Source organism: Rattus norvegicus, chromosome 19 (assembly GCF_021556685.1).
Source record: "Rattus norvegicus strain SHRSP/BbbUtx chromosome 19, alternate assembly SHRSP_T2T, whole genome shotgun sequence".
NCBI lineage: Eukaryota > Metazoa > Chordata > Mammalia > Rodentia > Muridae > Rattus > Rattus norvegicus.
The window spans coordinates 66,400,354-66,428,186 of NC_141552.1; the positions used below are offsets into that span (position 1 = coordinate 66,400,354).

A 27,833-nucleotide genomic window follows, 5' to 3' on the forward strand; every position below is an offset into this window, starting at 1 on the left:
GGCCTGGATGCCAGCATCACCATAGGACCCACTAGAATCACAGGGCGGGCATCACTATGTGTCCCTACACATGGGATGGCACTGTGGGACATTCCATTGTGTTTGGGTAGGATGAAGATGACTCAGACACTTTCAGGGAACTGCTGTGGGCTCAGGACTGCAGTAGTGACTCAATTCTAACCCTCCTAATGACACCCGGCAGACACTTGCTATCCCAGAAGGGGAAGTCCACAACTTTCTGGCTGGGAACAGCCCTGGGGAGATACTGCTTCTGTGCAGAAGGTCTGGGTTTGGGCTGTGGCCCCTCATTACCCTGTCAGCTGTGATCTCTAGAGGAGTAGCAGAAGCTGTCTGTGTTGCCTGAGTCCTACCTGCCCAGTGAGTGGGTAAAGGAACAAGTCACATGGACTTAGATGGAGTGACTTCTTTATTTTAGTCTGAGTTGGTTGGTGGCCACTGGGAGACATCAGTCCAGGGGCTAAGCTTTAGATTCTGACACCGAAGAGTCTGTTCAACTGTATTTGTTAGCTAGTGTCCTGAATGGAGTTCACTGTCCCCAACCAGGACCAGCCCAGGGCAGGATGTCCTGGACCTCGGTAGGAGAAAGGCTCACATCCCGGGCCTGTGCAGTGATACCCGGGCCAGCAAAAGCGAACAGAGCAGTTGCTGCCTGGTAAATAAACAGCATAGCCTCACACTACCTACACCCGCACTCGGGGGCAGGGTAAAGCCCACTTGTTATTAACAAGACACTGGCTCACACAAACGGGCTGTCTCAGGAGACTGGAGGGGGGTAAAATCAGATTGGCCTGGCAAGGCTCCCAATGCCATTTCTCTGCTGGTACCCTATAGGGGCTGCCCAGTGTCCACAAGAACATCAGGTTTACTGGAGCCCCTTCAGTGTTGCAGGCTCCCCAAGGAGCAGCAGCTACAGATTTCTCCTATGGGGTTTGAGAGGCAGGCTCAAGACAGAGCAAGCCTGATTCAGCAGCCATGTCCTGCCAAGAGGCACTGTCCTAGGCCTCCAGGTCAGATCTATGGTAAAGAAGGTGGGCAAGCTAGATTACCACCACAGCAGGCTGGCCTCCGGTGTCCCCAAACCAGATACAAAGAACAGTGTGGAGGCTCTGTGGCTCCTTTGGTCTGTGAGGTCCAGCCACCACTACTTGTCCAGCCGTCCCCGGGACAAAAGTTCCACATAGCTCAGAGCACTCTGCAGTGATGTCAGACAGTACCCTTCTTCTCCAATCAAGTACCTGTGGAAGTGGGAAAAGCCACATGTCAACTGAGAGGACAGATGCACAGCCGGGTCCTGCAGAGGACAACGTCTTCCCTTCTTGCTTGGGCAATGACATGGCCATAGGTGAAGCTGTTAGGGAGATGGGTTGGGGCAGGCCTTTCCCCACTGCCAGGCCTGCTCCTGCGATGGCCCTGTGGTGCACACTGCCCTACCCTAGGCTGATGTTGCCCAGAGCCTTCAGCTCCCACAGAGGATCTTCCGAAGGCTCCCGAGCATGGGGATGAGTATCCTGTGCAGGGCTGGATCTCAGACGGCTGTCTAAAGGAGATGGTGGGGCCACGGCCCCCACAGTTCCCACAGCCTATCATAGCCATTGCTTTGTAATGGGGATGAGGTTCCCTTGTCCTCCTTGCCCCTGCTCTGTCCCCAGCTCTTCCCACAGAGACCCTTCCCCCACACCAGCCTCCTAATCCCGTTAGCATGGGCTCCTTCCTACCCTTCATGAGTGAATTCCTCCAGGGCTGCGCACTCTGATACTAGTTGGGGGAGGCCACTTCTCAGCACCACAAAGGACAGAATGGGCAGCAAGTCATCAGCACCACTGCTGGGCAAAGCAGAGAGGTCAGTGGGGCCAGGGCCCAGTGGGACACTTGCTGTGGCTCTCTGGAGCCATCTTGGTCAGGCAGGCTACAATTCTTGTACTCCATGCCCCACAAGCCCAGGAGATTGCCTAGCCATGGTAATACTGGGCCCAAATAACACTCACAATGGCAGGATGCAGTATGGTCTCCTGATTTTCTACTTGGCTGTGAACTTACATGCTTTTGGAAGCTTAGGAGCAAATGTCCGAGACTGAAAAGTGATCACCTCTGCCCTAGGCCCTTTGCTCACCTCAGGAGAGGTTTAGCTGCACTAGCTAGGGTATACGAGAAGAGCTTCTTGGAAGAGCATGGAGCCAAGAAGCACGGGGACAGCTGGAACCTGAGGCTGGAACCTGAGGCTATGGCCTGGGTCTGACCTCTTCCCCATGGGCCAGGAAGGCTCCACACAGCAGCTGCACCTGCTCAGTGTCCTGCCAGCCACAGGGATGTGATAGCCCCCGTTAGGGATGGCTTTGCAAACACTTAGCCAGGGAACTCATTTATAGAAAGGGTAAAGAGGGCAGCGGTGGAGGGCTCTGTGGTGAGGATGAATAGCAACCCAACCTTAAAGTGGGTGAGAGGCATCTGCCCTCCTCCTCTTGGGTTGAACTCCTCCGCACGGGTGACCTCACTGGCTCTAGTATTTACTTGTGGGTGAGCTCATTGGCTCTAATGTTTACTTGTGAGCTCCAGGTACAGGCCAGGGTCACAGCCCCTCGGCCTGCCAGCAGGTGTCCAGGCTGAGCCTGGTCCTTGGGACAAGGTTCAAAGGTCTGAGCTCATGCAAGCAGCATGAGGGACACTGACCCCAGGTCAAAGGATTGAGTTGAGGAGAGGCGGAGGCTGAAGCATTGCAGAGCCTGGGGCTGTGTCTTGGGTGGGAAGAATCTGCCCCATCTTGGATGTGCCAGGAGCCCTCATGCTAGATCTAGTCAGAAAAGGGGCATCACTTTGAGAGTGCACCTTCCCTGCTCCCTCTGTATGTCCCTGGGGCTCCAGGCAGGTCTTTCTCACAGAGTAGCTCTGTCTCACCAATTAAACCAGGACCCGGGACGCCTAGAGTTTCTTGGCCTCGTTAGAATAGCAGCTTGTCCAGATGAACTGGGACACATGGTTGTGGGGTGAGAGTCCTTCTTGCCCTGTCTCCATCCCAAGTCTTTGGTAGACATGAGCTGTACTCTGAGGTGATGTGATCTGGGGCTTCTAAGTGAAGCAGGGCCACCAGGGTCCTCTTCGGCCAGTCCCAGTAGGAACACATACTAGCATACCTCCAGACACTGGCCCCGTTCTGAACTCACATGGCAGCAGCCGGGGGCTGGGATCCACCCTCAGGCCTGGCCTCTTGGGCACGGCAGTAGTCTTCTGCACAGATGCAGATGACCCGCAGAGTCCGCACTGTGGAACAGAAAAATGGCTTCAGCGGGTGTGACATAGTGAAAGAGTATTTGCCAAGGGCGGAAGACTTGAAGGACCCGCTGTGCGGGAGACTATGGTGTTTCCTACATCCAGTAGTCTCCTAGTACTGCCCAATCTCTCCTGACAGTGCAGGACTGGAGAAAGCTGAAGGGCACTGCCCGTATCTGCTTAGTGACGGGCTTGTAGGCTAGCAGGGAAGGTATGCCCCGCCTTCCACCTCTCAAACCTCTGGGCCCTCAGATCCCCGCACCGATGCACTCCAGCTTCTTCTGAGGGCAGCTCTCCAAGACCAGCAGCCCCAGTTCCTGGGCTGCAGTGCAGTAGGGGTAGGTGGAGGCTTGAGCCTCAGGGACGCATGGGAGGAGCTTGGTGGGGATGCCAAGGGCTGTAGGGAGTGCGTTCCTGTACAGCTCCATGCTCCTGCTCACAGCAGCCTCCCGGGTACGGTGCACACTCCTAAAGCAGAGAGACCAGGCTCAGGCATCACAGACACACATTCCAGAGTCATGCAGGGTTACAGCTGGGGATCTCTGGCACTTGTCCGAGAAGAGCTGCTCAGGTATTTGAACAAACAGAGAGAGTGTCCCTAGACAGATAGGTGGACAGAGCAAACTTGCAACACCTGAGGATGGCCTCAGGATCGGACAAGCCATTGGGAGACTAAGATGGGGACTCCAGCTCATGGGGATGTCAAGCTAGGCTGGGGACAGTACCTGTAGAGGGCTAGCAGCAGGGGCCACAGTGGGGAGAAGAAGGGCTCCTCGATGCATGCCAGGCAGCGGTCTTTGCAGGTGGCTGTATTCAGGCTTTCGAAGGCCAATAGGGTCAGCGAGAGCAGTCTGTCTGCCAGGAGCAGAGTGTGGAATGTCCAAATGTGCTATTGCCTGCCCCACCACTCTAGAAGCTCTGAGTTCAAGTCAAGGTGCCCTGGTCACCAGATCCAGCTCCTGTCGAGCTGAGCGACAGCACCTAGGCCTTGGGGTTCTACCTGGTCACCCTACTTGCTCAGCCTCTCAAACCCTCCCCTTGCTGGGGCCAGGTCTTAGGTCTTCTTCCCTGAGGTTGACTTGGGCTCCCAAGCAGCTAAAGGATCTGCCAAAGGGAGGGGTGGATGACCCCTTCTGAAAGGACTGGCTTCTAAATTTACACAAATCCAGAAACTTTAGAGTTTCGAGTAAGGCCCCAGGCTGTTAAGGCCTCCTCTGGCTCATATAATGCCTAGAAGCCTTGGAGTAGGCACAGCCAGGCCACCTTTGTAATCAAAGGCACCGCATCCCCAGCTCCCACACCGGCTCCGCCCACTGTCTGAGGCACTAAGGTAGGCTAGGGCCTGCTCCTCTGGGCTGAATGCTGGCTCCTGTGGGTGGGTGGGCAGAGATCCTTGCTGTCCCGGGCAGCACTTGAGGGCTGGCAGGTGCAGCTGGAGCAGGTCCTGTGTTGGTCCCTGCAGGCTCACCGATGGCATTGTGAATGTCCTTTACTGTGCTCTTCAGACATTCCAGCAAGGGCTCCCTCTTTGCTCCTGGGGTCTGTGGCTCAGACATAGCCAAAAACTGTTCCAGGTCCTCAAAGGAGCTGTCCTTGTCTGGCAGGTGGGGTAAAGCACCCACCAGGGGTGAGGAGGGCCCTGCTGGGCTGCCATCTGCCTCTCTGTCCAGGGTGCCTGAGTGGAGTATGGGGATAGAAGGTGTGGAAGGAGGTCCGTCCAGAGCTCTCGGGGCTGCACTGGGCTCTGAGGGGGAGAGCATGCAGTAGAGGCTCTGGGAGGACCGAAGTCGCCGGCTCCCAGGAGCTAGGAGGCCATTGGCTTCTGGGGGCAGGGAGCAGCTGCCTGGGGCAGGCACAGCACAGATAGCAGCCCGGCTCACAACAGGGTACAGTGCACTGTATACTGCACACTGGAGCTTCTTCAGGAGCTGGGAAATGGGGTGATCAGGAAGGCTGCAAGGGGAAAAGCAGGCAAGATGGCCCTCAGGAGTCGGCCCAGGTGGGCACCTGTCATACCCACACATTTTCCTCACCCCAAGAAAAGTGAGTACCATAGCAGCCACCCTCAAAGCTGGGCAGTACTTCAACCTACGTTCTAGCCTGAAGCTTAGAAATCTGACCTCAATATTTATTCATCGACCTCAGTCACCTGCACCTTATGCCCTCATCTGTGACATCATCTGTATAAAAAATTGCCACACTCCTCTGGCATTCCCTGCTCGTGCAGTGGGACCCGTGTAATAGCCCCGGCCTTTCTAACTCATCTCCCGTCTTTCTTTCTTTTTTTTTTTTTTTTTTGGTTCTTTTTTTCGGAGCTGGGGACCGAACCCAGGGCCTTGCTCTTCCTAGGTAAGCGCTCTACCACTGAGCTAAATCCCCAGCCCCGATCTCCCGATCTCCCGTCTTTCTAACTCTTCCCCCAGCATCCAGCAGGAAGAACCTTAGGCTGGGGGTGGGCTGTGAACGGATACCTGAGCAGGTGGGAGACCAGGCTGGTCACCAGCGACAGGTCCCCTGGGCTCCGCTTGAGCTTGGCTCTCCAGTGCTTTGGCCAGTCCTGCAGGACAGAGGACCTTGGAGGAAAGCACCGTTGGATCTCCACGATAGGGTTCCCTGCAAGGGCTGTGTGGGACGTCCTGGGGTGTGGGAAGGAACCAAGTCCTATAGGCCCATGTGATCCCAAGGCTGCCATCCCCCTGCTTGGGCCGGTGGGAGTCGACTCACATGGTCTTGCTCATATTCCAAGATGGCAGCATACAGGGCTCGCTGCTCCCGCTCCTCTGGGGTCAGAGCAACTTGACTGCAGAACCTCCTGAGGAGGAAGGCAAGCTGGGAGTGGGGATGGCCCTAAGGGTCCAGGGAGCCCCTTCAGGTGCACCAGCATGCCTATGCATCAGGGAGGAGCCATACCTGTTGGCAGCCTCCTGAAGTCGCAGGCGGCGCTGCTCCATCTTCCGCTGCAGCTACGGTAACAGAGTCAAGGGCCAGTAGTGTCTGACCTGAGTGGGCCTCCACCCTGCCCTGTGCCTCATCTGCTCCACACTCGCCAGTGCACTCCATGTCCCAAGGGTCTAGGCAGGTAAGGTTGTTTGTGCCTTCTAGAGATGAGTTCACCCAGAACAAGGCCAGGAGAGCGGCCATTAGTTCAGGAAGGGGTTTACTCAGGAAGGTACAAGTGTGGGGAGAACAGGACGGCCGAGCCTAACTAGGTCCTCAGGAGTGGAGGAAGGGTTAAGGCCATGTCCTTGAGGGGACACTGCCTCACTGCTGGGAAGGCCTATAGTCCTACACCCACCTGGCACCTGGCTCTTGCCCTCACCCACCTGGCCCTTTCCCCTCATCCACCAGACACCTGGCTCTTCCCCTCACCCACCTGACACCTGGCTCTTCCCCTCACCCACCTGACACTTGGCTCTTCTCCTCACCCACCTGACACCTGGCCCTTCCCCTCACCCACCTGACACCTGGCCCTTCCCCTCACCCACCTGACACCTGGCCCTTCCCCTCACCCACCTGACACCTGGCCCTTCCCCTCACCCACCTGACACCTGGCTCCCCTCACCCACCTGACACCTGGCTCTTGCCCTTACCCACCTGTCTCTTGCCCTTACCCACCTGTCTCCTTCTCCTCACCCACCTGACTCTTGGCTCTTCCCCTCACTCACCTGACACCTGGCTCTTCCCCTCACCCACCTGACACCTGGCTTTTGCCCTCACCCACCTGGCACCTGGCCCTTCTTCCACCCTCAGCTCAAGACCTCACTCTTATCTCCCTGTAAGGATGCTGTCTCTTCTCTTGCTTTGGCGATCACCAGATTCTCCATCATCTGCCGCTGTAGAGACAGAGTCTAAGGAAAAAAGGAGGATGTAAGGCCCGTTCCTCAACTGGCTTGACCCTTCTCTGAGCAGACCAGTTCCTCTCTGGACCTTGCTCACCAGTGATGTCTTCTGCATGGCCTGGCTGGGGTCCAGACGGGCCATCCGGGCCTCATATGTGGCCCTCAGCTTCTGGTTTTGTAGGGAGGCCTTCTCCAGTGGTGTTAGCTCCCTATAAATAACAACAAGCTGCTTTCCGGGCACAGGAAGTCAAGTCTAGGAATGTTCTAGAGGTCCAAGCAACCATCCTTACACCCTCTAGACCTTGTTCTAAGACCAAGAGGAAAAAAGACGGTGGGGAGGCAGAGAGGAGATGCAGAAGGCTGATCTAGGGCAGGCTAGAGATCTGGTGCCTAAACAGAGGTGTTTGTAATGCTAGGACTTGGGGCTTCTCAAGAGAAGCAGGACGTCTGGATTTGTACGGAAATAAGTTACGTATCTGTGGCAACAAAATGCAACTCCTGGAAGTCACTACAGGGGCCACACAGCAAGGTCCATTTGCAACCCGCCAAAAGGAGAGATGTGTCTATTCAGCTTCCAGTGCTAGCAGACAAAAGGGCACGGAAAGGACTGAGGCGAGGTTTGTATGGGCCCCAGTGCTGAAGCCACACACAGACAGGTGGGGCTTGGGGAGCAAGTGGGGTGCAGGTACCTCGGGAGTCGTGAGACAGGGCCTGATCCATCCACGCCCGGTTCACTGAGCTCTCTGCGCCTGTGTCTTGGTGTCTTTCCTTAGTGTAAGAAACTGTCTCTGTGTAGCGTCTTCTAACAGTCCCCTCCCCCACTGCCTTTCTTCTCTCTCTAGAGCTTCAAGGAACATGCTAGGCCTTCTGTCTTCTTATTTTTTGGTCTTGTTTCTATGACATCTGCATTTTTATCTTTTGCCTGCTGATTTTTTTTCCTTTTTTTTTTTTTATCTTTTCAGCTATGCACTTTTTTCTTTTTTCTTTTCGGAAGCAGGGTTTCTCTGTGTGGCTCTGGCTGTCCTGGAACTCACTCTGTAGTGCAGGACTTGAACTCTCTGCCTCCCAAATGCTGGGATTAAAGATGCACTCGGGCGGTGACCCTTTTTTTTTTTTTTTTTTTTTTTTTTTTATAGCCCAGCTGTTTGTGAACTTGCTATATAGCTAAGACAGGCCTTGGCTCAGGATTCTCTTTCCTTCACTTTCCACATTCTGGGATGACAGGCATACGCTGCCACCTCTGACCAGGCTAGCCTCAAAGTCAATAGGTAGCTCAAGGGTGGACTTGAACCTGCGATCCTCTTGACTCCACCTGCTGAGTACTGGGATGACACGGAGTACTAGGGGTCCAATCCAGGGCTTCGTGCAAGCTAAGGAAGCACTGTACCATTAGGCCACATTCTCAACTACCTAAATAGTTTCTATTTATTTTTAATTGTGACTTTATTTTTATGTGTATGGGTGTTTTGCCCGCACGTATGTCTGGGCACTAAATATGTGCCTGGTGCTCAAGGTGGCCAGACGAAGGTGTCAGACATCCTATTTTTTTTTTTTCTTTTTTTCGGAGCTGGGGACTGAACCCAGGGCCTTGCGCTTGCTAGGCAAGTGCTCTACCACTGAGCTAAATCCCCAACCCCCTAACTGGTTTTAAAAAAATAATTTTTTTAAAGATTTATTTATTTACTATATATAAGTACACTGTGGCTGTTCAGACACACCAGAAGAGGACATCAGATCTCATTACATATGGTTGTGAGCCACCATATGGTTGCTGGAATTTGAACTCAGGACCTTTGGAAGAGCAGTCAGTGCCCTTAACCACTGAGCCATCTCTCCAGCCCCCCCCCCCCAAATAAATTTTGGCATTATATTTTCTTTCTTTTTTTTTTAAAGATTTATTTATTTATTATATATAAATACACTGTAGCTGTCTTCAAATACACCAGAAGAGGGCATCAGATCTCTTTACAGATGGTTGTGAGCCACCATGTGGTTGCTGGGAATTGAACTCATGACCTCTGGAAGAGCAGTCGGGTGCTCTTAACCGCTGAGCCATCTCTCCAGCCCTGGCATTATATTTTCATTATTTCTATGAATATTCATAGAAATTATTAATTTTGACTCCATTTTTTTATATGCTAGCTTTGATTCCATAGTTTCTTGTTCAGGTTTCTTCAAACTTTTTTTGTATTTATTTTTCTTTCTTTTTTTTTAAATTTATTTATTTAATGTATGTGAGTACACTGTAGCTGTCTTCAGACACACCAGAAGAGGGGATCGGATCCCATTACAGATGGTTGTGAGCCACCATGTGGTTGCTGGGAATTGAACTCAGGACCTCAGGAAGAGCGGTCAGTGCTCTTAACCACTGAGCCATCTCTGCAGCCCTTTTTCTGTATTTCTAAACAAACCTCCATGCTGTCTGGCCTGTGCCTGGTAACTACCTGAAATCTGCACAGGTCTGTTCTGTCGTCATTACCTCAGCACTCCTGTCTTCTATACGGCTATGTCTGTTTGCCACCCACGTTTTGAAAGAGGAAGGCACGCCCTCCCTCAGAGAGCTTGCACCTGCTTCTGTCAGGCAAGGGGTGTGTCTACTCTGAGAACCACTTTGACCCAAATGCTCCAAGGGAAGCTCACTTTGTCCAGCTCCAAACCCATCGCCGGCGTCAGCACATCCCCCCCCCTGCCCATCTTACTTCTTAGAGTTGTGCGATTCTGCCACCTGCAGCTTCTGGAAGATCTCAGGGGGCAGGAAAGGAGAGAGCTTCCCCCCTTCATCTGAACACACTCGGCGGTGTCGGCTGGGCAAGGGCACGGGAGGGGCTGCAGGTATGGCTGGCTTCAGGCATATTTTCCCTGCAAGGCATGCACAGCACCCTGGTCAGCAGGCTAGGGACCAGCCCACAAAGCAGGCACCAAGAGCCCTCCTCTCTGGGTACCCACCAAGTTTGGTAGCTGTTGACTGGGCCCGCTCCAGACACTGTTCAGCCAGCTTCAGCATCTTTGAGGTCTCAGGGGGCACGGTTTCCCCAGCTTCTAGGGAAGGAACATGGGGGATGGTTAGTCCTTCCACAGTGACTCACGTGCTGACTAAGAACAAGGAAATATGAAAGCAAGGCAAGGTCACTCATATTCATCTTGGAGCCATGGCTCAGGACAGGGCAAGCACATGTGATTGACAGCCACGCATCACACTGACTTGCCCTTCTCTGGTGCCTGAGTGTGTAGGTCGGGCCTGCAGTCCTCACTGGACCTGCTTGCAATCATAGCTCCTCTGGGGATAGCCATGCAGCTCTCATGGCTACTGCACAGAGACATGGGTGTTACAGAATCTCCTGGCCACCACCTACTAGTTGGCTGTACCACAGACTTGCCCCATTGCAGATGCTACAATGAGCACATCCACCTTCCATGGACGTCTCTCACAGGCGACCCACTGGTGTCTGTGCTGCTCCCTTCTCCCGTGGGCCCGCTTCTATCAGTACACACATCTTCATGCTCTGCTAAGTCCTCCAAGCTCCTGCACCCATTCTCCTGTCCCGCCCCCTACAACAAATGCCTCATAAACTACATTTCCCCCTATTCCATGTCCATTTTAACACCCAGATTCCCCTAGGCTGTCCTTACTTTGTTAACGATGGCAGGTCATTCCAAGTTTTTTCTTTTTCTTTTTTTTTGGTTCTTTTTTTTCGGAGCTGGGGACCGAACCCAGGGCCTTGCGCTTCCTAGGCAAGCGCTCTACCACTGAGCTAAATCCCCAACCCCCAAGTTTTTTCTATCCTCTAAGATACTACTTAAGTTTCCTCTGGAGATTCTGCCTGGGACACAGGAGGCAGCCATTTCACCCTCATGGTAGAAATCGAAGCTAGAGTCACCCCCCTAGACTCTACGTATCCTCTCCCATCCCAAGTCACCAGCTAGTCACAGAGATCGTGCCATTGACTTCCATTCTCACTCCTAGGCCTCTCACCCCTGTCCCCCCAGGGCATATGGCTCTAGTCCTGGTGCCAGTAGCAATCCCTGTGTTCCTATGTCCAGTGGGCTGCTTGTGCCTCAGACTTTACACACTCACAGTGCAATTCTCTACTTTTTAAAAAAATTTGAGACGGGGTCTCATGTAGCCCAGACTGGCCTCAAACTCACTATGTAGTGATGATCTCAAACTTCTGATTCCCCTGCCTCCATTTGCTAAGTGCCAAGACTTCAGACTTGTGCTACCACCTTAATTTATGCTGTGCCAGGGACAAATCCAGGACTTCATGCATGCTAGACAAGGGCTCTCCCACCTGAGCTACAGCCCTAGCAGCACAGCAGAATCACTGTGTCTTCCCTTATGTGACCTCTACCCTCATCTGCTTGGAACATCCCCTGCTGCTCACCATTGACCCTAGCAAGTCTAGTTGGCTTCTCTTTCATAATACACCCAAGCTCTTTGCTCCTCCCAATGCCGGGCAGAGCTCTGAGAGGTTCCCAAAATTTTCTTCCACATCCGTCCAAGATGTACAGAGCGCTGCTTTAACTACTTCCTCCTCAAGGACTTTTAAATGCACTTTTGCTGGCAATGTCCCCATTTTTGCGCAGCTCACTCTTAACTACCCTGAGGCAGTGTGCTGGCTCGTTTTGTGTCAACGTGACACAAGCTGGAGTTATGACAGAGAAAGGAGTCTCCCTTAAGGAAATGCCTCCATGAGACCCAGGTGTAAGGCATTTTCTCAACTAGTGATCAAGTGGGGAGGTCCCAGCCCATTGTGGGTGGTTCCATCCCTGGGTTGGTGGTCTGGGTTCTATAAGAAAGCAGGCTGAGCAAGCCAGGGGAAGCAAGCCAGTAAGCAGCACCCCTCCATGGCCTCTGCATCAGCTCCTGCCTCCAACTTCCCACCCTGTGTCAGTTCCTGTTCTGATTTCCTTTGGTGATAAACAGCAATGTGGAAGTGTAAGCTGAGTAAACCCTTTCCTCCCCAACTTGCTTCCTGGACATGATGTTTTTTTTTTTTTTTTTTTTTTTTGGTTCTTTTTTTCGGAGCTGGGGACCGAACCCAGGGCCTTGCGCTTCCTAGGTAAGCACTCTACCACTAAGCTAAATCCCCAGCCCCGGACATGATGTTTTGTGCAGGAACACAAACCCTCACTAAGCCAGGCAGTGTCTGGGCCCACTGCATGATCCATCCCCTAATCCAGAGCAATGCCACCATGTTACAAAATGATATCATATGCTAATGAGAAGGACCAGGCTGGAAAGAAACAGGTGACCTGTGGAAGATCTCAGGGTGCAGAAGAAGAGGAAACAGCTTCCTCCCTTCGTCTGAATACACTCATCGGTGCTGGCTGGTGGGCAAGGCCGTGGGAAGAGCCCACCATTTTGCCATCATGAGTGGAGTAGCAAGTCTGAAGGCAATACCTGTAGTGTTTTCCACGTCTTCGAGCAACACCTGGGAGATGTAGCGGATGCTCCTCAGGTATTCCATGTACGCTTCCTATATGCAGGGGAGAGAATGACAGTGGTCAGGCTAGTGGTGACAAGTGTCTGCATCATACCTGCCAAGTGGGGGATGCCCATGTGCAAACTGCAGGACCAACAGTGCCTGCTCCTTGTTTTGACAGACTTCCTTCTAGGCTTCAGTGATGGTTCAGCTAGGACTGAGATGGAATATTCCCCACCGTCTACACTTGAAGGGGAAAAAAATAAAAAGAAACAAAAATCAAAGAATTCCTTCAACACTGCGCTGAGGCGTTCCCAGATGGACACACCTCTCCTCTCAGCGTCTTCCTCTCCACCACTTGAAAGAGCCTGGCTTCAGTCAGGAAGCTTGGGAGAGCGGCCTCAGTAGCAAAACCATTTTCCACTCTGTGTAACAAAGTCCCCCTCCTGTGCAACTGAAAGACTAGTATTCTTTCCATGTCTTATGAAAAGCACTTCCTGAAATCTGAGGGAAGGATATGGGCTCATCTGTCAATCTCAATTTTTGGCTTAGGTGAAGAGAAAAAGAATTCCCTCTGCTTAAAGGAGCCCATCGAACCGAGTTCCAGTTTTCAACTATGTGACCCTCACCACCCACCCCCCCTCACTCCCCACCTGCCCTGGGCTCTGTGACAGCTCAAGACAGAATGCACTCTGGTCTATATGTGTTTCGTTTTATTCGTTGTCAAATTACCCACCTTTAATTAACTCAGCACTTCATTTAAAAATGGGTTTCAGGTAGGACTCTGGTCTTGTGAGGATGCCCTAGAAAACTAAAATGGGTACTGGACAACCAGTGAGTCTTCCTCTCCTATGGTAGCTCTGAGTGGTCCGGCCAGCTTTTCTACCTGGTTGCGATCCTTTTAATTAGCATTCATTCTCAGTGACAGGCCACACCCCTTTTGTGTTTGCCTTTCTTTACAAATGACCTTTGAAGGCAACTGTGAATAGCAGCATCACGAATAAGCCAACAGTCGATCTTTTCTGGATTAAGTCTACACAGACTGTGTCAAGACCACACACACACACACACACACACACACACACACACACACACACACACACGTCTGTCACCTACATCTTGGACCTTTGCAAACAGAACCTCCTCTCTATTTCATACGGACTCATTAAACAGTAAACCCGAGGCCCAGTGCGAATTGAGCTGTCCGAGGTCCACGCAGAGCTCGGTGCCCTTAGCCGCCCGGCCCAGAGCCTCGGGGCGGGGTCACAAAGTGGCCGCGCGCGTCGGGAGCGTCGATCCCCTCACACACCCGCCCTCGCCCACCAGGGGCCCAGCGCCTCCCGGAGCTGCTGCCGCGCCCCTCCCAGTCTCACCCGGGGCCGGTTGCCGGTGTCTAGCTCGATGGCCTTGTTGGCCAGTTTCATGGCGCTTTGCAGTGGCTTCGCCGCGCCGTCCCCGGCCGCAGCGGCCATGGCGCCGGGCGGGGGAGGCCGGGCAGCAGGGGCGGGGCGGACGCTTCCAGACCGGAACGCGGAGTGCGCAGCTGAAGGAGCTGTGGGAGCCGCGCACCGCCGGAAGGGACCCAGATACACTTCCGCCGGCCCCGCCCCGCCGCGCAGAACTGGGTTTACCGATTAGAGGGGGTCAGGTGGGTCTTGTCAGCTATTCTGTCGGACTTACTCTGAGTGTCGACGAGAAGACTGGTGGAAAGAACCTCACGTTTTGAGGTTTTCTAAGTGCCACAGCCCGTGCGTCAGTTCGAGGCAGTTTACCCTCCCGGGTGCTCCTCCTTTATGGGCCAGTCGCAAGTTCTGAGCGACCCTAAGAACTCTGGGCTCTCGACACAGCAGTGGCTACTGTGGCTCCTGGGCCGCTCCCCACTTCGCTCCACCCCTCGTTCACCAGGCTCAGATCTCGGGGAGCCGAGCGGAGCCGAACGGCGCGGCGGAGTGTAGCGGAACGGGACTGAGTGAAGTTAAGTCCGCTCTAGCAGAACTCAGTGAGCCGAGCCACACGGAATAGCACGGAGCGGGGATCAAGTGGCGGCTGCCGCCATGAAGCGGGACCGACTCGGCCGCTTCCTGTCTCCTGGAATAGCTCGGCAGCGCGGGAGTTCGGGCAGCAGCTGTGGAAGCGGTCGGACTCGGGGTCGCCCTTCTCGCACCGGCGGATCGAGCGCTGACGGGGCGGCTCCTCAACTCAGCTGGGGCTCGACGCGCTCCTGCGGGGACACGGGCGAGGACGGCACAGACGAGGCAGGTGGGTGCCAGGCGTCCTCTGGCCCTAGTGCCAGCCTGGTGATTCTGAGAGCAAACCAGGCTTCCAGTTTCGGAGAACCCCGACCCTCTGGCTTCTACTGCAGATAAGAAGCCCTTCCTTCTGTCGGTCAGACAGCCGATCCTTTCCTGCTCTGTGTCGCTGCTATTTAGTGTTTAAGATTTGAAGGTACACAGGCGTGGCTTCAAGTTTGCTCTTCGTGCTAGGTACTTTTAGGGTAATTGCTTAACTTCTCTGAACCCTAGTTTCTTGATGCTTAAAACAGGCCCATAACCTAAACCCGTGGTGGGTACTGAGTTAATTGAACTGCTTGGTCCTTGTGTGGCTGCGAGTTTGTGAACAAGCAGTAGTTGGTTAGAGTAACAGCATCAAGTGCATTCGTGTGGTGTTCTTTAATTTGAGAATGGATTTCCTGTATAAGCCGTCCTTTAGTTCCACTAGGGGCTGTGAGGTGGCATCTTGTACACACTGCAGACAAGACAGTCAGCGGGCATCGATGAGCAGTGAGTTAGTTTCTCGAGGCGCAGCTCGCTCATTTTCGGAATTAGGACGATCCAGCAGTAGTCAAGTTCCATCTTCAGAGGAGGCCTCTGGGGTTCTTGGAAATGGAATGTTCAGTGAGGAAGGCCCGCTCCTGAGTCCTGCTGCTAGTGGGTTTAGGAAGCCCAGTGCAGGCACTTCTCTGCTTCCAGTGTTAGAAGGCCAGGGGGAAGTGTGGTCCTCACACGTAAGTACCTCACTTACGTCACATTTGCTTCTTTGCTCAGGAGCAGGCCGGACTCTCACCATGGGGCACTGTCGTCTCTGCCATGGGAAGTTTTCCTCACGGAGCCTCCGAAGCATCTCTGAGAGAGTGCCTGGGGAGACCTCAGAGAGATTGTCCCCAGGGGAGCGTGTCTTCATCAGGGACTTCCAGCGTCTGCTGGGTGTTGCTGTGCACCAGGACCCAGCCCTGCCTCAGTTTGTCTGCAAGAACTGCTACACCCAATTCTATCAGTGCCACAGCCTTCTCAGGTCCTTCTTACAGAGAGTCAATGTCTCCCCAGCTGGCCAGCGGAAACCTTGTACAAAGTAGGCCCTTGTTGGACTTCTTGGGATCTTTAGGGGTTTGTCACCTTGTGTTCTGGGTGTTGACTTAGGGCAGTGACTTGGGGTGGACAAAAACTAGTATAAGCCCTTCATGGTGTTACAGTGAGGTGCTGTGGTGGCAATGTTTGCAGAGATCTGAGGGTGTAGAGTTCATTAGAAGAGAGGGAACAGGGCAGCTAACAAAGGCCCTGGGGGCGACAACTAGGGAGCTTTGTGACTTTGAGAGGTTCCTAAACTGTGGCCACACTGATGCTTTGCAGGGTCGGTGTTCAGCCTCCCACAGTGGCAGAGGAGGGAGCATGTATGGGTGAGTGCTATACGTGCCAGGGTGGGCATTTCAGGTTGGGCCTAGCATTGGCCACCATGAGACTGACATTTCTGTTGATTCTCCTCAGCTGATCTGATCACCTCGAGCCCTCAGTGTCTGCACGGCTTGGTGGGCTGGGTGCATGAGCATGCAGTCAACTGTGGGTGTCTGCCCAGCCTTCAGAGGACACTGTCCTCTGAGTACTGCGGCGTCATCCAGGCTGTGTGGGGCTGCGACCAGGGCCATGACTTCACCATGGACACAGACTCCGGCTGCAGAGCTCTCCTTTTGGACAGTGCATTAGCAGTGAAATGGGGAAAGGAACTAGCACCACGGCTGGCCCAGAGCTCAGCGTCAGACCCCACTGGAGCTGCCTCTCAGCTCTGCCAGGCCAGAGAAACTCAAGTTGGATCTGAGACCAAGACATTGCCCAGTGTGGATGTGGCCCTGCTGCACTCACATGGAGACTCTGTGGGACCTGGGCTAAGCCCCTATATACAGCCAAACTTGGCTCCCAGTGAGGCCCCAGGTAAGCAGCACTCTGGCTTATGCTAGAGCAGGAGTCAGTATTCCGACCAAGGCTGTCAGCAGCCGACAGTGGATTTCTGTACTGTTTGCATAGAGATGATGGTATAGGCAGCTGGCAGCAGGAGACGAGGATCCAGTCGCAGCGCCTTTCCCATAGAACCTGTGCTATTCCAACACCTAAGAGTAGGGTGGCCCTACCAGCCTGTCTTGACACTGTTTCTTCACAAGTAGGCCTCTGATTTACCAGTTTCTGTAATGGCATTGCTCATGTAGTCATGTCAGTCTTCCTCTGAGCCTGCCCTTAGGCCAGAGGGCACTGGTGGTTCTTGTAGGCTGAGGGGACTGAGGAGAGAGAAGAATGGGGCTATTGTCTGCAGGACTAGGAGGCAGACAAAGAGGCTGCTACTTTACCATAGTGTGGTAGCCTCTTCTGCTGACTGGCCCTTCTGTGGGACATGCTGTGGGTGGGATGCAGCTGTTCCTAAGCACTGTGCTAGGGGAGTTGGGGCAGCTTCTGACTGCCTCTTGCCTTCATATGATTCATGGCCAATTGTGGGTGCTCAGCTGTTCCCACCTGCAGTTCCACACTGGGGTTCTTTAAACACGCTGGACGGCTGCCAAGCACAGTGGCACACACCTTTAGTCCCAGCTCTTGGGGAGGCAAAGGCAGGCAGATTGCTGTGAGTTTGAGACCAGACAGCCAGGTCTACATAGAGAGTTCCAGGGCAGAGCCAAGGCTACATAGAGAGACCTTGTCTTTTTTTTTAAAAAAAAAAAAAAAAAAAAAAAGGGAGGAGGATTGAAGATCCGGCTCAGTTCAGAACACTACTTGCTGCCCTTGCAAAAGACCTTGGTTCAATTCCCTAGACCCACATGGTAGCTCATCACCATTTTTAACTCCGATTCCAGAGGATCCAAGGCTCTCTTCTGGCCTCTGCCAGCACCAGGGATATACACAGGCAAAACAGTCATACACATAAAAATAACTTTAAAATATTAAAGATGTAGGCACCCATGTGGTTCAGCGATTGAAGGCTCCAGGCAAGGCCCTAGGAGGATGCCCCAGACTTTAGAATGCACAACTGTTTTGATAGCAGAATCCTGTCAAATGCTGTACACTGTGTGGAGTGGGCCATTCTCAGGAGAACAGCAGAGATTGAGAGAGCAAGTGTCGGGGGTGAGAGTGGAGGAAGTTGAGGCCAGAGGCCTGCTGGCCCCAGTAAGGAAGGTGTGTCCTTAGGCGGGGGCATCGCCTCCTTACAGGCCTTTTCTGTGCTCATTGTTGGTAACCAGAGCCTGTTCTTTGTTTGCCAGGGCAACTGGGTGAGAAGCAGGTTCCATCTTCAACCTCGGATGATCGGGTAAAAGACGAGTTCAGTGACCTTTCTGAGGGGTGAGAGAAGAGTGGGTTTAAACAGCCTAAATTTCTCCTTCCAAAACCAGACTCAGCCTCTCTAGAGCTGCTACCCCTGGTTGGCATGTTTGCCTTCCCTCCTTCTCAGAAGTGGGGAGGAGAGGAGTGGCCAGGGTTGTTCTGAGGCCTCTGGCTTTCTGGCCGTAGAGGCGCCCAGATGAAGCGTGCTGCAGGGGGAGCACCGTTCCATTCCGACCCACAGCAGTCGGGATTGCCTCATTACACTGCCCCAGTTGGTCCACAGCAGTCGGGGTTGCCTCGTTACACTGCCCCAGTTGGTCCTGTGCCGTTACCTGTGCTGCTGCTTTAAAGGCCTTAGTCTTGTACTAGCGCCAGCATCACTAGATCAGAGGATGCTAGGTCCAGGCCCTTTGGGGTAGTGATGTTGAGCAGAAGCTCTGTGCGGGGTGAGGAGAGGACAGACCTCCCTTGGAAGGGGTCAGTGGGTCTCTCAGCTCTGGGCTGAGAACTACTCAGGGGCGTTTGCCCCTTCTGTTTTGCCCCACAACTCATGTGAGGACCAGATGTGTCGCTGGGCTCTTAGCCTGCCTGTAGCAGACCCTACCCTGACCAGATAGCCGGAGGCCTGTCTAGGAGAACAGCAGGCTTGCTAGACTGGCTGTTTTCTGCCTTCCAGAGGCCAGTGAGTCATGTTTTAGGGACAAGGTCATAACCCTATGTTCACAGTTGATGGCTGATACAGTCACTTTCTGAATCTCCTTTAAATCTTCACACTCTCCCCTGCTGTAAATAACTAAGCTCTTTGAGAGTTTGGGGTCCCGTATTCCGCACGAGTGGCTTCAGGGAGAAGGCTACCAGTTTGTTAGGTTCCAGTGAGTGGCTTGTCCTCCTAAGAGGGCAGATTGAGGAGTTGGGGGTTTCAGATTTCTTAAGAGGTGTTCAGAAGCGATGCATGGACTATGGGGTCTGAAGTACCTGAAGACAGGAGGCCATGTTGGGTATGCTCTACCCAGTCAGTTCTTTGCTGAAGGCTCCCTCATCTTTCCTAGAGACGTCCTGAGTGAAGATGACAGTGATAAGAAGCAAACCCCACAGTCCTCGGATGAGTCCTTTGAGCCTTACCCAGAAAAGAAGTAAGAATATAGCCCTGTCTAAGCCTATGCCTTCTGGGGGGGTCGTTTACAGGTTAGCCATGGTGCACATGAAACTAAGAGGTGTGGAAACATGGAGAATGGAAGCCCATCCTTTCTTTGGTTCATCGCCCAAGTCTAGTGACCTCTCCCTCTGCCCCGATCGGTCTGTCTGTTTCTCTCATGTGCATATTTATTTATTACTGTGTTTTTGTCTGTTTAGTGGTGTGTGTGTGTGTGTGTGTGTGTGTGTGTGTTGCACAGAAGGAGGAGGTCAGAGAACCATTTCTACTATGTTAGTCCTAGGTATCAAACTCAGGTTGTCAGGCTTGGTGGCAGGAGCCTTTTACCTGCTGGGCTATCTCACTGGCTTCTAAGTGAATCAGAATGTCTGTCTGAAAGGCCAGATGAACAACTGAATGTGCTAGGATTCCCCTTGATCTTTGTATCCTCTTCCTGGTGGTTTGGCGACCTGGCCTAAGTATGTATCAGGAGGTAGCAGGCAGCCCTGTTGGTAAGACAGTCCGATTTTAGGGGGTCTCTTAGTAGTTCTTTCTGGTCCTGCTCCTGGTGTGTCCCTGAGCATGTCTTGGTCTTACTCCAGCTGTCCCTTTTGTTCCCTGGATCCTGTCTCTGTGAAGCCCAGGAACCGAGCCTTGTGACTGTTCGTCTCAGGGTGGCCCTTGGCTCTGACTCCTTAAAGCAGTCATTCTTTGGTTTTCCCTTTCCTTCGCCAAGAAAACAGAAGACTCTAAGGAGGAGAGACAGAATTCATCTTTACTAGGGCCCCTGTCCTCCTAGCCCTGTCCCAAGAACTACATACCCAATAGCTAGTTAGTAACTACCTCATTGCCAGTATCTGAGCGGTTCCCAGTTCAGAGTGAAAATCCAAAGTGCAGGCAGCTCTGGGCTCCACACTATCAGCTGAGGAAACCCAAGAATTTGTTTCTTTTTTAATATAAGTTCTAATATTCCTTATGGAAAGAGGAAGAGAAATAAAGGTGACATTGAAAGATCAGAGTCTGATGCAGTACCAAGCAAGCCACTTCACTTCAGCAGGTGTCACAGGATGGAGACCTGGCTGGGGGACCTGTGGCCAGAGTGCAGGCTGTGCTGCCGTAAGCACTCCCTGTCCTCTTCCCAGTGACTTCTCCCTTGAGCCACTTCGGTAGGTGGTTTGGGGGCCTAGCCTAAGATTGGGGGGTAGTGGGTTTCATTTTCAGGAAGAGGGGAAGTGGTTGCTCTGCCAAGATGTAACACATGCTCTGTTGTGCATGTCCTGTCACCAAGACATGAGGTGAACATAATGTACTGTGTGTGGGACACGTGAGATACATTTTAACAAACTTTTAGTACAGTGTGTTACTTCAGTGGAAACTGTACTCTGCAGGAGGTAGGACTAGGTATCAGTGGATATGGGCATCTGCTGCTCATGATACGCACTGGCCTGAATGCTTCCTAAGGCCCCGCTAGAGAATCTGTCTGTCTGTCTGTCTGTCTGCCTGCCTGCCTGCCTGCCTGCCTGCCTGCCTGCCTATCTATCTATCTATCTATCTTCCCTCCCTTCCCCCTTCCTCCTCCCTCTCCCCTCCCTCCCTTCCTCCCTCTGTTCTTTCTTTCTTTCTTTCTTTCTTTCTTTCTTTCTTTCTTTCTTTCTTTCTTTCTTTTAATAATACTTATTTTTAAGATTTGTTATTTTGTTTTTAAGATTTATTTACTTTATGTGAGTACACTGTCCCTGTTTTCATGCATACCAGAAGAGGGCATCAGATCCCATTACAGATGGTGGTGAGCCACCATGTGGTTGCTGGGATTTGAACTCAGGACCTCTGGAAGAGCAGTCAGTGCTCGTAACCACTGAGCCATCTCTCCAGCCCCGAATTTTTTTTTTTCTTCAAGACGGGGTTTCTTCATATAGTCCTGGCTATCCTGGGATCAGAGATTCACCTGTCCCATGTGCTGGGGTTAAAGTGTGCACCACCACTGCTGAAGCCAGAGGTTTTAAAAATAGTTTTTTTTTTTTAAATGTGTATATGTGGGTGTGCTGGATTCATGTATGTGTACCAAGTGCATGCTGGATCCCTTAGAGGTCAGAAGAGGGCATCAAATCTGGGACAGGAATTACAGGCGGTTGTGAGCCATCATGTGAGTGCTGGGAACCAAACCTGGGTCCTCTGCAGATGCAGCAAGCGCTCGGCAGCATCTGTGCTGCGGTCTCCAGGCCTTGAGAACAGGACCTCAAGAAACCCACTTGTGTTCCTCCTCACATATTTGCCTCCTCAGCACCCTCTCAGCCTTTACAGTTCTGGCTGGTCAGGTGGTCCTCCTGAGCAGGCTTAGAGGACAGCACAGTCATAGGATGGGAAGTGTTTACCTGTGAAACACATGGCACAGACTTCAGAGCTACCTGCTCTAAGCCCAGCCAGTCTAGTGTATAAGGAAGTTACTGTCAGAAAAGGCCACCCCCTCAGCCAGGACACTGGACAGTTATCAGACAAGGACAAGTGGAATAGTGTACATGTTGTAGCCTGGTGATTTCTTCTTCCTTTTCAGGTGTTTTGTTTGAGACACTGTCTTGCTATATATAGCTCTCTCTGATCTAGAATTCCCCATGTAGCCCACACTGGGCTCACCTCCCTTTGTTACTCAAGCAGGACTTGAGAATCTGATCCTTTTGCTCCAGTCTCCCGAGAGTAGTGTGAGCCACCGTACTGGGCTACTTAGCTTTTGTTGTTTTCTGAGACAGGGTTTGGTGATCTCAGGCGGGCCTTGCCCTCCCGGGTGCTGAGTTATAGGTGATAGATCGTCCTCAGCTCTTTCTCCTCTCGCTGAGATGGAGTCTCATCATGCACTCCTGACTGCTCTGGGACTTTGTGAAGATCAGGACGGTCTCAAACTCAGAGCCATTTACCTTTCTTTCCTGAGTGTTGAATTAAAATGTGGACCATTATGCCTGCCTTAGCTTTCAAAAATTAACCATTTGCTTTATTGCTATTATTAATATTAATTTATTTTTGTTTTTTGAGATGAGGTTTCTCTGTGTAGCCCTGGCTGTCCTGGAACTGTTTGTAGACCAGGCTGCCTCGAATGTAGAGATCTGCCTGCCTCTGCCTCCCGAGTGCTGGGATCAAAGGCGTGAGACATCACTGCCCATGTTTTACTATTTTTTAAAAGATCTATTTAGCTTTCTTTTATGAGTGTGGGCGTTGGCCTGCGTGTTTATCTGTGCCCTCAGAGATCAAAGAGAGTGCTGGGTTCCCGGGCTGGACTCACAGCTGATTGTCAGGTCCCTTTGAGTGCTGGAACTTAGGTCCTCTTCTTAACCACTGAGCTACCTCTTTTATTACCAGGGCAGCTTAGACTGTGAGATCCTGCCTCACAGACAGCACCAAGACATACCTTGTTTGGCTCTTCAGTGTCTCCAGAAGTTTTGTGGGAAATTCCAGTGTGCTCTATTCCCCCGGCCCTGCCAAGGTTTTTGTGAATGAAGCCAGGTTGTTGCTTGTGCTCAGTAAAAACAGAGCTGTACTCGCCAGCCTTCTGTTCTTCTTTACTCTCTGAGGCAGGGTCTTAGCTTTGCTTCTACTACTGATTAGAAATTATATTTTGGGTCTAAAGAAACGGCTCGTCAGTTAAGAGTCTTTCTTGCTTTTGCAGAGGACCAGGTTTTGGTTCCCAATATTCACACGGCAGCTCACACATCTATAGTTCTAGATCCATAGGCTCTGACGCCCTCCTGACCTCCGTGAGCAATTCCGAGCCTGAACACACATGCAGGCAAAATACCCACACGTAACATTTTAAAAAGACGTGGGAGGGTGGACCAGATCTACGTTCTTTTTTTTTTTTTTTTTTTTTTTTTTTTGGAGCTGGGGACCGAACCCACAGATCTACGTTCTTGAGCACATTGGTCTCTTCTTGCGTCACAGCTGAGCAACACTTCCTATACAGAAGCTGGTGACTTTAACGTCTGCTTGTTTTGAGGTAGGCCTCGGTGTGTGGGCTGAGCTCACGCTTTCTGCCTCAAGCAGTGCTCTCGAGTTAGCCCAGAAGCTGTCAGATGCAACACTGTGCTGTTTCCTTTTTGAACTCTTTTTTTTTTCTTTAAAGATTTATTCATTTATTATATATAAGTACACTGTAGCTGTCTTCAGATACACCAGAAGAGGGCATCAAATCTCATTACAGATGGTTGTGAGCCACCATGTGGTTGCTGGGAATTGAACTCAGGACCTCTGGAAGAGTAATCGGGTGCTTTTTTTTTTTTTTTTTTTTTTTTTTTGGTTCTTTTTTTCGGAGCTGGGGACCGAACCCAGGGCCTTGCGCTTCCTAGGCAAGCGCTCTACCACTGAGCTAAATCCCCAACCCCTAATCGGGTGCTCTTAACCGCTGAGCCATCTCTCCAGCCCCTTTTTGAACTCTTCCTTGTTTGTATATGAAATACAATGAGACTTGGGGCTGGAAACACGCCCTCGGCTGCTGGGTGCCTGACAGAACCTCAAGTTCAGCAGGTGTGCTGAGCCCCTTTCTAGCTCGAGGTGATCTGTAACAGAACTGACAGAATTCTCTACCGCTGTCCCTATCACCATCCCTTGATTTGGGGGCTTAGCACACAGGACTGCAATTCTAAAAATGTGATGGTCATGTGACAGTCCGTGTGCTCCACACAACCACCAGCTCTGCTTTCTGGGCTGTGTACCCTTCCCAAGGTGTCGCTTCAGGCCCCACCCACCCAGGCTTGTGCTGACTGGGATGGCTAGTGATAGAAGAGGTTCAGTCTGCACAGAGGCAACCGAGTTAGGAAAGCTTGGAGGAAACTAGATGCAGGAAGAGACACGAATCAACTCCAAATAGAGATTTAAAACGAAAGCATCACTAAATTGTCCTCCTGCCCCCAGGGTCTCTGGTAAGAAGAGTGAAGGCAAAGAAGCCAAGAGGCCTGAAGAGCCCAAAATCAGAAAGAAGCCAGGCCCCAAGCCTGGATGGAAGAAAAAGCTCCGCTGTGAGAGGTGAGCAGGCTGCAGTTTGGGGCATCTGTGTGCTGTGTCAGCACCTCCACATATGCTCTGCCTTACAGGGAGGAGCTGCCCACCATCTACAAGTGTCCTTACCAGGGCTGCACAGCTGTATACCGGGGGGCTGACGGCATGAAGGTGAGGAATGGGTATCCTCAGTCAAGCTGCTCTCAGGGTGGGCTATGCTTGACTGACTTTCCCTGGGTATTAGCCTGAACCTGCTGGAGGCACCGGGTATTTCCGTAGATTCCCATGATCCTAGTGGATGTGGAGTCAGCCCCTTGCTCTATGACACTGGCTTAAAGGAGCCAGCAGTATAGGGTAGGAAGTAGTTGTCTTTCCAGTAGTCGGTTGTCAACTGCTCGGATCACTGCGCAGGGTCTTCTGGGGGGGATGTGTTCATCACAGGGTCTCTCGTCCCTTCTTCCCCCAGAAGCACATTAAGGAGCACCATGAGGAGGTCCGGGAAAGGCCCTGCCCACACCCTGGTTGCAACAAGGTATTCATGATCGACCGATACCTACAGCGACACGTGAAGCTCATCCACACAGGTACCTGTCTCAGGCTGTGCCGTCAGTGGACCCCAGGCACCCAGCCAGGGGGACAAACCCTACCCAGAAGCTTGGGATCAGGTGCTTCTGTGCCACTTAGGTATTCTGAATCCACATACAAGCTGGAGTCCTCCTCTCTGTTGAATTCCTGATGGTACCCACTCCTTTTAAGTCTGAGCAACTTTTCAGCATTGAGATCACAGAAATTCTAGTACTCTTGTGAATTCACCTTTAAAAATCAACACTAGGGCTAGGCAGTGGTGGCACACACCTTGACTCCCAGCACTTAGGAGGCAGAGGCAGCTGGATCTTTGTGACTTCAAGACCAGCATGGTCTACAGAGGTAATTCCAGGACAACCAGGGCTATACAAAGAAACCCTTTTAAAACCCCAAACTCCCCAAAACAAAACAGAACACTAGAGCTGGCAAGATGGCTGAGTGGGTAAAGGCATCTGTCAAGTCTGATGACTTGAGTTGATCTCTCCAGGACCTACATGGTGAAGAACTGCCTTCTGATCTCCACACACTTGCTGTATGGCACACCGCCCCACATCTAAAATGTAGGAAACATTGGCAGCATTCATTCAGGTAGACTGTTAAATTTTTCTGGGGTTTATATAAATGACACACACACAAATCTTTTTCACATTACCGTTTAGGCATTTTATTGATGGATCATTTACTTGGTTTTGTGATGAGATCCAGCTGAATGTCAGTTGTCCTTGCTAAGCCTTTGGGCATGCCTCCTGCTAGAGTAACTCCCTTTGGTCTAGGTCGTCCAGCTCTGTAGCCTGTCACAGTGCACAGAGCAGCCGCTTTCTGCAGAGGGGAAACAGCAGGATGGTGGTGGCCCATGCCTTTAATCCCAGCACTTGGGAGGGAGACACAGGAAGAGCTCTGAGTTCAAGGCTAGCCTGGTCTAGAAAGAGTTCCAGGACAGCCAGGGCTATACAGAGAAGCCTGCTTCAAAAAACAAAACGAGGTGAAATACACTCTTCAGTAGTTTAGCTGAAGAGGCCAGGCGTTTTGTAGGTGTAGGCAGCATGGGTTGGAACAATTGGTGCTTAGTGCTGTGCAGCCCTGGTGTATAGATGGAAACACGCACGGCACGCATAGCACGCATGCAGAGCATGGGACACACGGCACGCACGGCACGTGTGCGGAGCACGGGACAGCTGGTAGGCGTCAACCCTACCCCGTGGGATCTGGGATGGAGTCCTCAGTCTTGGAGGCAAGACTCTACCTGCTGAGCCTTCTCCATGGCTTTTGCTGTTTTTGAGAGTTTCGTGTGGTTCAGGCTGGCCTCGAGTCTGATATACAGCAGAGGTCTTGAACCATGGAGCACTGAGGTTGCAGGTGTGAGCCACCATACTGATGTGGCTAAAGCTTTTGTTGACGAGTGTGAGAAGCTGGTTTCCAAAGTGCATCAAACCACTTCCCTCCACCAGAAACGTTCTCTGCACTGTCTGGGGCCTCACTTTGGGACGACTTCTAGAGAGATCTGTGCTTCCACAGGCCAGGCTGGGCATATCTCTCTGGAAGGCCAGTCATGGCTACACAGCGAGATCTTGGCTCAGAAACAAACAAAAAGGTTTGAAACGCACAATTTCTGTGGTGAAGACCTAGCCATGTGACAGTGTTCTGAGGAACCTGGAAATCTTCTATAATGAAAACAGTTTATATTAGAAATGTTGGTTTTTTGAGGTAGGGTTTCTCTGTGTAATCCTGACTGTCCTAGAACTTGCTCCCTAGACCAGGCTGTCATTGAACTTGGAGATCGACCTGTCTCTGCTTCCCAAGCGCTGGGACGTGGGCGTGTGCCACCATTGTTCAGTCAGGAACTTATTAGTGAAGTTCTCCATATCAGAATTGCCTTTCATTTTAAATCATGTGGGTTCCCAAAGGCCCCCGCCTGGGGACACCCTCGTGTTGTTTAGAACAGTGATAACTATCACCTCCCCTGGAGCAGATTGGGTTTTGCCGGCTCTGGTGCTCACATCCGCTCTGGTCTTGCAGAGGTACGCAATTACATCTGTGACGAATGTGGGCAGACCTTCAAGCAGCGGAAGCACCTTCTTGTCCACCAGATGCGCCACTCAGGAGCCAAGCCACTGCAGTAAGTGTGGGCTGGGCACTTCCTATGCCTGGGACAAGGTGCAGCTTACCTCACCTGCCTCTGCCCTCCAGGTGTGAGGTCTGTGGGTTCCAGTGCAGGCAACGAGCGTCCCTCAAGTACCACATGACCAAACACAAAGCAGAGACTGAGCTGGATTTCGCCTGTGACCAGTGCGGCCGGCGGTTTGAAAAAGCCCACAACCTCAACGTGCATATGTCCATGGTCCATCCTCTGACCCAGACCCAAGCCCTGCCTTTGGAAGCAGAGCCACCACCTGGGCCTCTGAGCCTCGCTGGGACCGTGGAGGGCCAGGCTGTGAAGCCCGAGCCGACCTGAGGACTGACTGCAGGCGGACAGACCGCTGGACGTGGAGCAGCTGGAACGCAGCCGTGATGTGAGGTCAAGGACAGTTCCACTCACGTTCCTCACTCCCCCCCTGGCACAGTTCTGCTTGCTTGTTGGATCCCGTGCTACACCCACTCACAGAGCCAGCAGCCATATGGTGGAGGGCACCTCTCTCGGGCTGAGAGCGTGTACTTCAACCCGCTGTGGTACCAGCAGTTTTATTTTCCTATGGACACCGAACAATAAGGCCAGACACAGATTATGAATAATTAATTTCTCTTTTCCTAACCAGAGCAGTCGAGGAGATTTGTAATCCACTTTCTAGTGTAACAAGAACTCCATGTTATGCTTGCAATAAATTATTCACAAAGGTGCGGCTGGTGCCTGAGACCGGTGCCGTCAGAACAGATGAGGCTCCTGGGAGAGGTCAAAGCTGGGGCCAGCCTGCTGCCTTTGCTGGAGGGCGTTGCTCACCTCAGGGTCACAGTCTCCTCGACCAGCCAGCAGCTGTGAGAAAATGCATTGCTTAGTGTGTACAGCCCCGGGCCAGCC

The 27,833-nt window shown here is 52.2% G+C and overlaps 3 protein-coding genes across 15 annotated transcripts in view; 1 reads left to right on the forward strand and 2 right to left on the reverse strand.

The window, feature by feature from the left end:
• Positions 1–409: 409 nt before the first annotated feature.
• On the reverse strand, positions 410–14,137 carry Vps9d1 (VPS9 domain containing 1). Of its 12 annotated transcripts, none has more exons than XR_015643399.1 (15): positions 13,921–14,036; positions 12,526–12,601; positions 10,071–10,160; positions 9,824–9,983; positions 7,222–7,333; positions 7,071–7,133; positions 6,196–6,248; positions 6,010–6,097; positions 5,757–5,842; positions 4,754–5,238; positions 4,011–4,136; positions 3,548–3,753; positions 3,180–3,276; positions 1,737–1,841; positions 410–1,256 (listed from the first exon to the last, which is right to left on the reverse strand). XR_015643399.1 is itself a non-coding variant. In NM_001107440.3 (15 exons), the coding sequence occupies exons 1-15, from the start codon at positions 14,017–14,019 to the stop codon at positions 1,163–1,165; spliced, it is 1,944 nt and encodes a 647-aa protein (NP_001100910.2). In that variant the 5' UTR covers positions 14,020–14,137; the 3' UTR covers positions 410–1,162. The 12 variants fall into 12 exon arrangements, 6 of the variants coding, with proteins under 6 accessions (NP_001100910.2, NP_001401867.1, XP_087450835.1 ...); XR_015643397.1 differs by having other exon boundaries at positions 10,071–10,163; XR_015643398.1 differs by having other exon boundaries at positions 3,524–3,753; positions 10,071–10,163.
• Positions 14,125–27,655, forward strand: Zfp276 (zinc finger protein (C2H2 type) 276). 2 transcript variants are annotated; one of them, NR_197205.1, is made up of 11 exons: positions 14,125–14,806; positions 15,592–15,895; positions 16,174–16,220; positions 16,309–16,749; positions 18,063–18,109; positions 19,173–19,256; positions 24,152–24,262; positions 24,331–24,406; positions 24,702–24,819; positions 26,837–26,936; positions 27,008–27,655. NR_197205.1 is itself a non-coding variant. In NM_001012058.2 (11 exons), the coding sequence occupies exons 1-11, from the start codon at positions 14,602–14,604 to the stop codon at positions 27,270–27,272; spliced, it is 1,830 nt and encodes a 609-aa protein (NP_001012058.2). In that variant the 5' UTR covers positions 14,125–14,601; the 3' UTR covers positions 27,273–27,655. The 2 variants fall into 2 exon arrangements, 1 of the variants encoding a protein (NP_001012058.2); NM_001012058.2 differs by having other exon boundaries at positions 18,063–18,141.
• The window catches only part of Fanca (FA complementation group A), a 58,213-nt gene continuing 57,920 nt past the window's right edge, over positions 27,541–27,833 (reverse strand). The window contains 1 exon segment of the mRNA NM_001401252.1: positions 27,541–27,788. Coding sequence (NP_001388181.1) covers positions 27,681–27,788 — 108 coding nt within the window. The 3' untranslated portion in view covers positions 27,541–27,680.

Bases quoted from the DNA above. Each gene is read 5' to 3' on its own strand.
- Zfp276 (NM_001012058.2), top strand. From the start codon at position 14,602: ATGAAGCGGGACCGACTCGGCCGCTTCCTGTCTCCTGGAATAGCTCGG. The intron at 24,263-24,330 runs GTGAGCAGGCTG...TCTGCCTTACAG, and splicing joins AAAAAGCTCCGCTGTGAGAG to GGAGGAGCTGCCCACCATCT. The intron at 26,937-27,007 runs GTAAGTGTGGGC...TCTGCCCTCCAG, and splicing joins TCAGGAGCCAAGCCACTGCA to GTGTGAGGTCTGTGGGTTCC.
- Vps9d1 (NM_001414938.1), bottom strand. From the start codon at position 14,019: ATGGCCGCTGCGGCCGGGGACGGCGCGGCGAAGCCACTGCAAAGCGCC. The intron at 10,164-12,525 runs GTATTGCCTTCA...TTCCTTCCCTAG, and splicing joins AGACGTGGAAAACACTACAG to AAGCTGGGGAAACCGTGCCC. The intron at 7,334-9,823 runs GTAAGATGGGCA...TGTTATTTATAG, and splicing joins GAATCGCACAACTCTAAGAA to GGAGCTAACACCACTGGAGA.